General features: G+C 37.1%; 1 protein-coding gene across 2 annotated transcripts in view; it reads left to right on the plus strand.

Annotated features, from left to right (window-relative positions):
- The window catches only part of CPNE8 (copine 8), a 175,436-nt gene that overhangs the window by 112,935 nt on the left and 50,463 nt on the right, over nucleotides 1-12,038 (plus strand). For both annotated transcript variants that reach the window (XM_036019176.1, XM_028532678.2), the window contains exons 11-13: nucleotides 7,088-7,163; nucleotides 10,276-10,329; nucleotides 11,358-11,419. In XM_036019176.1, coding sequence (XP_035875069.1) covers nucleotides 7,088-7,163; nucleotides 10,276-10,329; nucleotides 11,358-11,419 — 192 coding nt within the window. The remainder of the gene's footprint in view (nucleotides 1-7,087; nucleotides 7,164-10,275; nucleotides 10,330-11,357; nucleotides 11,420-12,038) is intronic.

The following is a 12,038-nucleotide window of genomic DNA, read 5'->3' on the forward strand; positions in this document are numbered from 1 at the left end:
ATCTGTGTGAAGTCTTGAATTATTAGATAAACCTGGAAGGATCAGTTAAGTTGAAGTGTGAAGAGCTTTTTTAGTAATAAACTGAGGAATCTATATTTAAATCAACAAGTGTGGGCAGGTAGTGAAGAACAGCATGCTGTTTAAAAAGGGTCTGGAGCCAAGCCCCCAGTTTCACTGTTCACTGCTGCATGATGCTGGGCAAGTTACGTAAGGTCTCTGCCTCAGTTATTTCATGCATAACAACATCATAGGGTTGTTGTGAGCATTATGAGATACTGCATGTTCATTATTAGCTGAGAGCCTGGCAAAAAAACTAAATAATTGGTAGTTATTATTATCACAGAACTGAGTAGTTGATTTGCAAGTAGCAGATGCAAAAGACAGTTCTTTCAGTGTTATAAATAAAATAGGCATGATGATGAATTTTGAGGAAGACAGTCCTAAAAAGTGACATTTTAAACCTCTTCTCCAACCCCCAAAGATCTGTTTTTTCTCCAAGTTTCCTGACCATTTATACAGTCAAGTTCTGGCTGGAGTGACTCAAAGAATTCCTATCTAAAGTGACATATACAGGTGCAATTTACTTATAAAGCCATACCATTGGCAGGTGGTACTTTGTGATATGTCAACATTGGGTATGTAGTAAATTTATTTCTGAAAAGTGGGTATATTAGTTTATGTAAACTGAGCGTTTTAAGAAAAATGGACACATTTTTCTTTAGAGAAATGCTATCTATTATTAATTAATTTTTTAAATCTGAAAGAGACACCTGCCCATTTACTGTCTCTCTGAATCCAACTGCTCATTTATTTGGGAGGGGAAAAGTCTGCATAAATTCTGCCTAGTAAATAGCACTAAGGAGAGAGCTACTAAAAGGCAAGCCAGAGTTCATCTTGAGTGTTTTTTTTCTGCTTTTTCAGAAATCTGTGAATATTTTAACCTGACATTATTCATTTTCAGTGTGTCAGTTTTTTGTGGTTGCACATGCTGGACAGGTGGTCTCAATGCTTTTCATGAAAACTGAAAAGGACGAGTAATAAATAGGAAAGTCACTTCCCTGGAAACACTGGGGGCCAATGTGCTCACCTTTGATTAGTACAGGCAGTTGGTATCTGCAGTCTCATAGAATTTTTCTCTCAATGAGTGAGGTTCAACCAGATCATGAAGAGTCATTGCATTGAATACTTTGGATTTCAGGGAGATAAAGAATCTCTTGTCAGAAAACCTTAATGGAACTTTTTTTTAAGCCTAGGACAGAGGCTGAGTGTCAAGGAAGTTTTACTCCATCTCTCAGCATCTCTAACTCAGTCATTAGAGCATGGCTGTCCTGGCAGGTTCTCATCTTGTTTTGCCTTGTTTGTCTCTTTCTTTCCCTCCCCCCTTGCTCTTTCTTTTTCTTTCTCACTGAGTTGATGTCTGTAACATTAGGAACTCATTTGGCCAGTGACCAATAGGAACTCAATAGGTAATTTCTTTGACCTATTATTTAAAGCCACACCTGCTTGGAGCAATCAAACTCTCTTCATAAAGTGGCTGTGGTTGAGGATATTATCATTCAGATGTCTCAGTTTGGAAAGGAATAACCAGCTACATTCAAGATATTTTATGCTTGAAGATCCATGGTTATCTCACTGTGTCCCACATTGAACCCCCTTTTCAGTATGATCTTTATCCCCAAACCAGCATGCTTTCTCCTCCTATCCCACCATTTTCAGGAAGATCCATATCTAGCAGTATTATATACTTATGTAATATGTAATTATATATTACAGATAGATATCTCATATATAACTTCTAGTCATGTAATATTGGAACCTGGGTATCAGTAAACATTTTTAATTACTATAATCCTCAAACATCTATAAAAACAAAAATAGTGAGGGTAGTGTAATGAATACCATATCAGGGACTATGATACTTCATGTATTCTTGTATCTTCGTGAGCCTTAGAACTGTGCCTAGCACAAAGCAGGTACTTTATACAAATTTACTCAAGTGGTTACCAGTTTATCAAATTTATTTTCTCCTTTAGAAATAAGAACTTTGTATAGCTGTAGTATCTGGAACCCCTGCCCCCCTTTTTTGTTCAAAAATGAACTTGTTGGAGACCCATGGCTATAGAAAATAATAGAAACTTTTTAAAAATAGGACCATTTGGGCATCTTCTGAAGTTTTCTGAAGATGTTACACTTGTCGAGTAGAGAAGCATTTACAACAGGCTTTTTGAGATCATGGCTATTTGAAGGTACCTAACTCTAGAGTTTAAATGCCTCTAAGGAAATGGAAAAAAATACATACATCAAGACCAAATTAAATGCTAATGAAATGTGGAAGCATGTTTTATATTTAGAACTTAAAAAAGCTGCTTTTCCATATAAACGTTTCATATAAAAGGGCAGGATGGGAGTCAAGAGTATTGAGCTGGTGGATTTCCCTTGGTGGGAGAAGTGGCCCTTGCCCTAGAACTCCACAACCCAGTCTTTCCCTGTGTGTCTCTGACACCCAGAGTCTACCCAGAATCCTTAAGATCCCTTCAAGAAAGTCTGCACAGCGGGCCCAGGCTGGTAGCAACCAACAGACTTCCCTCCAGGCATGAGCTTGGCAGGGCTGGGCCACAGGGCATCAGGAGGATGAGGCTAGTGCATTCCCTCAGGCTGACACCTTATAAATGGAGTCTTGACCCAAGAAAGATCATGTCTGTGGGCAATGTGGGTGAGGGACTCACCACAGGGACTTTAGTGGCTGTTTCTTTAGCCTTTCCTCAAAACCACACAATCTTCTAGCCTGCCTTCCCTCTGCTGGATCCTAGGGTAAGTGGCTGAGAAGGAGATTTGGTGTATTGTTTTTTAAGAGGGTGCTTGGGTTTTTAGACGACTTCCATCTTTCCCTTGTAGATGGAATCTCTGCTGATTTTCTCAGCCAGATGTTATTTGTGTTCTTCTTCCTGGCTTTAGCACTCTGGGATGGAGAGCCCAGCCTGGGAATGAATCCACTTGCTCCTCAGAGAGACCTTTGCCTCTGAGATATCCCTCCGGATTCTTAACAGTAGTATGTGGGTTTGGGGCAAGCCCTTTTTGCATCTCTGCTCTCCAACTGGTCTTGATGTGGCTTCTTTTATAAACCCTTGGTTATAAGACTTCCATTCAGCTAGTCTTCAGCTGGTTATTCAGGTTGATTGTTCTGTAGTTTAGTTGTAATTCTAATTTGGTCCTGGGAGGAAGTGAGTTTAACTGCCACTCTGCTGCCATCCTGGATATCCTCCTGGACACATTTGTTAGGTAGAGACTGCCCTACGGGTTTCAGATGTAATGTCCATTTTTCTCACTATTTTTAGATTGTAGAAATGATTATAAGATTTTAACAATTTAACCACTTAAACAAGGCTTTTTAGAGCAAAACACCTAGCTATAGTAATCAGTTTGCTTTAAATATCTTTTTAAATTTATTTCCTTGGATTTGAAGTCATATATATATTATAAAAATTCTGGGAAAAAATTAGAGATGTAAACAGATAAATAGTCATGGAGTAAACTTTATAAATGCAGTCAGAGGGCTTGAGAATTATAACCAAAAATTACTGTCAATTAAGTCAACAGGAAATAGCAAAACAGTGTTAATGAATCAAAAGGAAATTGCGATTTATTATTGAAGTCTATTTGCCACATTTCTCTATATAGTAAAAATTGTTTCAATATTATACTATCAAAAATCATGAACAGAATATGATAGCAAATTTAATTTTCCTCCTTTTACTCTTAATAAAATCTAGGAATAATTTGTGGTAGGGAAAAAGATATTTATAAGAATAAATAAGTGAAAACCATGTTTGATACTTTTAAAAAAGTACTTATTTATAATTTAATATACAGTTTTTAAAATAGGACAGGTAATGAAGGAAACTAAAAATTTCCAATATTTTAAGAAGTCTGTTACAAAATTGTTCTGGGAATCTCTCACTTCTCCACCCAAATTCTATGACTTACTCTGGAGACAAGGCACCTTGTTTCTAGGTTTGGCTATTTTATTTCTGTGTACTCACTGCCTTATGTTTATGATTTTTCAGCAAATTGTCACTTCTTGATTATCCATTTCCCTAGGAAATGGATCTGAATAGAAACAATGATGTGCTTTTTTTTTAACTTCACAAAAATGTCTTAGATGCTGAAAAGCAATTTGTGACTCACTTAATACATTTTCTCCTCTAAATCTCAAGAAGAATAGCACTGCATTTGTATGAAATGCAAATTCAGTGTTTTATTCAAAATAACCTTGAATAAGATTCAGTATGCGGGGGTTGGGAAGGCAAGTATTTTATTCATTTTTAAATTTATTTATGACCTTATTTTAAAAGGATCCAAGGCAGTTTATAATAAAATGTAATAAGCTTATTGTATAAAGCATATAGTAAGACATGGTGAACTAAACTATGTGAGGAGATCTGCCCTGGCTGGTGTGGCTCAGTGGATTGAGTACTGGCCTGAGAATCAAAGGGTTGTCAGTTTGATTCCCTGTCAGGGTGTGTGCCTGCATTGTGGGCCAGGTCCCCAGTTGGGGGTGTGCAAGAGGCAACCATGTATCTCTCACACATTGATGTTTCTCTCCCTCTCTTTCTCCTTCCCTTACCCTCTCTCTCTAAAAAAGTAAATAAATAAAGTCTTTTTAAAAATAAACTATGTGAGGAAATTGAAGCAAAGGGAAAAAGAATGGTTAGCTATCTGAAAAGTCTGTGGGGAACAGTAGTACCTCATGAAGACATATCCTTCTAGAAATGGGCCACAAATTTGGCTTATTTAAGCCCTCCTGGGAGGGAAAATCTCCATTTCATGGTAACCAGGGTCTTTCAGAATAGAAAACACAAATAAGAAGCACAGATCCCAGCAATGAGAATTGCACCCCATTGTTCATCACTAACTTCTGTAGAAGACGAAATCTGATCAGAACAAAACAGAACCAAATATCAAAGAACTGCTTCTTAGGAAATTCTACAATGACTTCAACATGGGCAATTCAGTGTTCAGTGTGGTAAACCTGACCACTTGCAGTTGGGTCTAGATTTGCTGCTCTATTAGATTGGCTTCATCCAGATGTATGTATTACTTGGGTCTTGATTGAGTCATTGCAATTACCTAAGAACAGTAAATGTTGCTCATCTCTACCAAGTTTTGATTAGTGCTGAATGGCAGGGTTTTAATGTTAACAATAAGAAGTGAATGTAAACAATTAACCAAATGGAGGCAGGATTTGCACAGAGAACTACCCTAAGGCCTTAAGTGACCCAGGCATTATTTTTAAGGCCTCCATATTAAATTCCTGCCACTACTGTGGTGAGCTCTAGTTATATAGGGCTTGTCCATACTTAGCAATATCAAAATGTTTGTTTGAAGTACTATAAATAGAATCCCTATCTCCGTGATTATCACTTAAGATACCAGGAACACACACAGCAAAGGAGGAGAAAGGTTCTAAACAGAATCTCCATAACTCAGGTTTTTAAGACCTGGAATGAAAGGTATCATAAGCTTTAATTTGCACTTCTGAAGGTCAAAGAGAATTATTTTTAAGAAATGTGTAGTTCCAAAGCACTGTTTTATTATTTTCCTCATATAATATGAAAGAGTGAGTGCTAGGGGTTTGGGCTCATAAATGAAAAAACAGTTATCACAGTCTTCAATTGTATTTTCCTTTACCCACTTTCATGTGACCAGATCTATTCCTGAAAATTAAATGTGGAAAGGTCAAGGTGATACTGGTGTAAAGAGAAATGCCTTGTATGGAATACTGTGATATATGTGTGAGATCTTTGAGATAGGGAGAACTGGGAAGCTAGATATTTATCTAAAGAGCTGCACTTTAAATACAGTCCTTTATTTTATTTTTATTATTAAATACAGTCCTTTATTATTATTTTTAAATAATTTTTAAAGAAACGATTCTAATTGCAAAAGTTCTAATCAAATGAAATGACAGCTAGATTTTTCTTCCACATTTCTTATTTATAAATCATTTCTGTTGGCTAGACAACTGCTTTGTGGCTTGTCACTGGTCATCAGGTTATGGGAGGATTATGGATTTTAGTGATTGACAGCTAAGCGTTAAACTGATGTGGGGGTTTGGGGAAATGTCCATTTTTATAGTATCGAACAGCTTGCATTTGCAAAGCAAGTGGGCCGATCTTAAATTCTATGATAAAAGTAGCAGCAAGATCTCTTATGTTTGTTATAGGACTCTAGCTCCTACAGTCTGTATCTTCTTCCTTTGAGGCATTACATTTCACCATGTCACTGAATATCAGCATCTCACCCTTATTTCTCAGCAATGCACGTTCAGCCTGGTGTTGACCATTAAGTTAGCATAGAGTAATGGAATATGGGTCCCCTCTAAACTGATGAATGCATCACATGTTTTACAGTTGTGTGGGTCAGTCTCTGTTATCAGGCTGATAAACATTTTATGGCGGGAACCAACAAACGCTTACACAATCCTTTCCCTCCCCACTCAAACTGAGAAGGCACCTGTAGAAGGCCTGCTCTCTGAGAAGATAGTGGCAATTGCTTTAAAAAGATGAAGAAATGTTGGTATTGGCAATGTACTTTTAAGTTATTCATATTGAATATCAGGCTTGGTGACTATTATCCATGTTAATATATGAGGCAACCTTTTAGAAAGTGTCCTATTACATCCCGGTCAGAGGGAAGTTTGGTGATTGTTGTGTACTGTGATTATTGATATGGGTAATAAAAAATTTCTGAGTGTCTTAAACTTTCATCCTAACAAATAGTTAATCAACTGAACAGCACAGAAGATCAAATGTTTTTGAGGTATGAATTGTTAAAACTAATATACCTTGTTAATATTAATATACCAAATATTAATATTTGAATGTGAACAAAATGTAATTTTTGAGTATACTAAGTTTGGGGTTAGAGAACAATGAAATTATGCACCAGCCTCTTTTAAATATAATCCAAGCTATCCTTATAACAATATCAAGCATGTTTTTCATGATTAAACTATACATTTCTAAAAAATATATAATTGACAAATATATGGAAACTAATTCTATCTGTTTTTTCCCCTTAATTTTAGTCACGATTTCATTGGAGAATTTACAACAAGCTATAGGGAACTTTCTAGAGGGCAATCACAATTCAATGTATATGAGGTAAGAGGAATCATTTTATTATTATCCTCTGGAATAAATATAGTTATGCATAAAAAGTATAGATTTTGGAAAGGATAATTGTCAAAGGTTAACTTAGTACCCATATATATAAACATCTTTAAACTTATTGAGCAAACTTGTTTCTAAGATTAAATGATATTATTTCTCTTCAAGTCATGTGGTCTTTTAAATCTATTTTATGACATTTAAAATTCTTGCCTATGTAACTTTTTCTTATTTTTAAAAAATTCAGTAGGATTAATGTTTTTTTTTCTTTAAGCTTCACACTTTATGTTTTGCCTTCCTACCAACCTCCTCCTTAAACCCTTTTTAATAAAAAGTAAAATATGAATTTTAGTTGTGTCAACATGGTGTTATAAAATGAACTGTGGCCTCCTGAGTGTGTCCGTGCACATTCACTGTGGTGTGGATGAAGACTGCAGGGAATGGCAAAGTGTGTTTCAGTCGTTAAAGAAATCCCAGTTATGAAAGCAAACACACCAGTTATTTCTGCCTTAGCAGTGCCTTGCCAGTTAACTACCAGATATGTGTTGAGCACATGGTATGTTTCAGCACATTTAACTCCTGGGCTATATTATCTGTATATTCTCTTTATTTTTAAATTTAATATACAGGGATAGCAGATATCTCAATATTTAGTCAATAATGGTAACTATTTCCCTGCCAAATTGATGCTAAAATTGACTTTTTTAAAGCTGAGAGTGGAGAAATCACTTTCTCCCTTATTTTTACTGGCCTGAGCATGTTGTATTCATTCATGCATTAACTTATAAATAAAATGTTTATTACATGGCGTCTATATTCCCACTCTGTGTCAGGCCCTGGGGAAACAGAGATGAATAAAAATTACAGTGTTAAGGGGCAATACAAACACAGGGGATATGTTTTGTGCATTTTGAAAAATGCTATATATTATAGTATACTTAGTGGACTATGAGATATTTGGGTAGGGGGCAAACTCAACCCAAGAAAGCTTCCCAGTGAAGGACAAAGGTTGAGTAATAGAACAGTTTTTCTATCTGGGTCCTCCAAGGAAGGAGTGTGAAGGCCCTAATCAGGTGATGAAATTAACATAAGACAGGTTGTACTTACAAAGATGGCTGTTTTCTCCTCTGGCCTCAAAGCGGAGGAGGAATAGCACATGTATTAGCCTTCCTTGTACTTCAGATTCATCTGCTGTCAGTCACCACATAATCCTCCACAGATCACCACTTTGTATATGTTGGTACACTCCTTGGTATATGCTCTAACAGTGTGAAACTCTGACTTGGCGATCACTTGCTATTTCAACAGACTTGTCGTCAGCCAGAAATTAAGAATTAGGACTTTCTCAGGTCTTCCCTGGACACGCATAGAGATCTGCACGTGTATTTGACCTTCTAGATTCCCAGCTTTTTTTTTTTTAAATAGATGACTGAGCTTTTAAAAGCCTAGGCTAGTTTTGGCAGATAAAGCTTTTGCCTGATTGCTGGGATGATAGCATTACCTCTAGAATTGCAGTCATACTGTGTTGGAAGTTGTTTGGGGTCTATCGCTAGGTCTGCAGTGTGGTCTTTGGTTGGTGTGCTTTTTACCACGGGCTCGGTTGGACATGGATTCTGTCTAGGTCCTAGGTATATGAGACTGGCTCTAGTACCTTGTTCAGTGAGGTGGTACTGGTCTAAGGCTCCTCTGTAGGGTGCAGAGTTGGGTGTTCAGTAGCTGACCTGTTATTAGGTATACCTAGGTATACAGACAGGTACAGCTCCTGCTAGGTCCCTGGGAGGGCTCCCCTCTGAGTAGGCAGGACTGGTCCCAGACCATGCCTAAGAGGATCTGAAATGAAGCCCCGCGGCTATTTCAGGTTCCATAGCCAAGACAGCTCCATGGACCTGTCTCTGGGGGCACAGATGAGATTGTCTCCCATGGAGCCCCTGCATACACTTGACTGCTTCCTGACTAACTGCAGGGGCTAGAGCCAAATGCAGCAATGTTTCAGGATCTCCAATGTGCAGACCTGAGGATGTCCTGATGGGTCTCTATGCAGCAAGACTGCTCAGATCAGAATCTGTGCCTGGGTGAGTCTGGAAGCGAGGGCTGGGCCCTTAAAGATCTATAGGGTTGCAGGCAGGATGGCTTCCACCTGGGACCCTGGATCTGCAGGACTGTTGGTGGACTGCAGCTGTGAGGGGCTGGACCTGAGTGAAGGGCCCAGGAAAGGACCCCATCAGGATCTGCAAGAATGCAGGGGCACTGGAATGCGGGGGGAAAGAATCTGATGCCAGCTGGCCTTCGCATTCTTTCTTCATCTTTATGTCTTTCCTCTCTGGCCAGCCTGAGCCAATGATATTTTCCCTTTCTTTAGAATGTTGCATTTATATGTTTTTCATGGGAACCCTAGTTCTCTAATAAATTCTAGTTGAAATAACACTCATAAATTCTTTCATCCTTCTTTTCCAATCAAAATGCTTCCATTATATTTTGGATTGAGATGTGCTGAAAGATCCTGTCTTAAGGCACTTATGTGTTTGATTGACCCTATTAGATTGACAGGCCTCAGTCACCTTTGTATTCCCTGTGTCCTCCAGTGTCTTGGACAATGTAGGAGTGCAGGAATATTTTCTCTCGGCACAAACAGCCCAAAATTTAGTCTTCTGTCCACAAGCCACACCTTTACCAATTATTATGCAGCCTGGGTGTCTGGTGGAAATTATGACCAGAATAAAGCAATAGAGTCAAGAGAACCCTTATATATTTGCATATTTGAGTGATTTGCTGTGCTAGTGTATCTACCAAAAGAAAAATTATCTTTTGACTATACTCTTCTTTTACAACTTACTTTTTTTTCTACAAAGCAATCATTATTTAGAGCCTTGGGTATAAAAGGTCTTTCTCACATCAAGAGACGCAGATGAGTAAGGGCAATCAATGCATAAAGTGATTGCGAACACTGATGAAAAAATGTTGTTAAAGATGAATATCCCTAGCAAATACCGTGGAGCAGTTTTGGTTACCTGACTGTGCAGGAGTCATATTAAAGGCATTTGTTGCATGTTGCGAAATAATTTTAGTTTCCAAACCTAACACCCTGTAATTGTTTCATCTTTTTAAGGTGGTGAATCCCAAAAAGAAAGTAAAAAAGAAAAAATATATCAATTCAGGAACAGTAAGTCAAATATGTTATTCATTAAGAATGCAAATAGATAAATAAATGAATAAATAAATACCATTTTTGATCAGAATGGAGGTAACTCAAGACTGAGCTGTTTCACTTAGAATTTTAATGTGAAGGTAGATAATAGAAAAATAAACTTGCTATCAGAATGTTTATAATGGAGAACACCTTAGAGTAGGCCATGACCTGCTTTGTGCAGGCTGCTCCAGGGGTTGTAAGGATTTGAGGGAAGCTGAAATTTTGTTCGGATCCTTCTTCATTCAGTGGATCTGCTCTGGAGAGAGTCAGGCAGATGTGAAAGGATTTGAGTGGTAGCACTGTGTACTGCTATATAGTACTGTATTCTTTATGTGCTACACTGCATTATTGCCCATCTATGGCTTGTGAAAGTACTTGTGTACCATGTGTTAAAATTTACAACTCTGTAGGGATGCTGAACTAAATCAGGATAGGAAGGGGCAAAATGAGAGGATCTTAAACTTGTGAAAAATCAAAATCATCTTATTTTGATGAAAAAGACACTGAAGATTTTATCCTAGGATTTATTCTCCTTGGGAAAAGCAAAACTACATTTTCTCAAACTTTCCTTTGAAAGATTTCTGTAAAGCGAGATACTTAAAATATTAGATGGCTTCATCATGTGACCATGACCAAAACACCATTTCCTCTGATACAGCTTGGTTCATTGATTTTGATTTTTCATTTTTCAATTCTCTTTCATCTTTTCTTTTATCTTAAATGGGAAGTAACACAGTGTCCTTGTAGATCATTTTTATGCTGTTCTTTAAAGGAAGTAAAATGGTCCCAGAAATGAATTCATTAAAAACTTTGAGTCCTTTTCTTTCTGATAATTTTAAATGTAAGAGCCATCAGTCCTGCAGATTTAATAAGGAATAATATCTTTAATTTTGAAATGCTAGGATGTATGATTTTCTCCCTAATAGTTAGAAAAAAGCCCATTTGGGTTTACAAGTAGTACTAGAAGGTAATTCTGCCTTGTTTTTCTTTTCCTGTTCCAGGTAACTTTACTCTCTTTTTTGGTAGAAACAGAAGTTTCATTCCTTGACTATATTAAAGGAGGGTAAGTCATTCTCTGAAATTGTTTCATTACTTAAGCATTTCTTTCAACATGTGGGGCAAGTGCTACCAGTAGGTAATGAGCAACTGAAATGAAGACCTTTGTTACCTTTTCAGGGCAAACCAGTGTACTTTTTTTCAGGCCTTTAAGATAAATTTTTATACTAAGAGCTATTTCTCTTGGGAAAAATTGTGAATTTTTTTTTCTTGATAGATTTTCTGTCAAAATTTTTTTCACTTGTATTAGACATTTTAAGTCTTGTGGTCTTTCTGTTCTTATTAAGAAATCTCAACATCTATGTCAGTAATTTTCAATCTTTTTAGTCTCATGGCGCACATAAACTAATTGCTAACATTGTATGGGACACCAAAAAATATAATATAGTATTGCCAATCTGGCAAAAATATAGGGATAATTTTGATTTATTCACACCAGATGGCTATTGTCATGTCGGCTGTTGTCACTTTTAATTTGACAATCTAGGAGAAGAGGTCGGTGTCCCTGACTAAATAGTCAGGCATTGCATGTCTTAAAAATTCCTCTGGCACAGTGGCTGAAATTTGCTGCTCTAAGTAGATAAATGCACTGCAGTGTGGAAAATCATATTAAAAACAAACACATA

This window comes from Phyllostomus discolor, chromosome 2 (genome assembly GCF_004126475.2).
Source record: "Phyllostomus discolor isolate MPI-MPIP mPhyDis1 chromosome 2, mPhyDis1.pri.v3, whole genome shotgun sequence".
Taxonomy (NCBI): Eukaryota; Metazoa; Chordata; class Mammalia; order Chiroptera; family Phyllostomidae; genus Phyllostomus; species Phyllostomus discolor.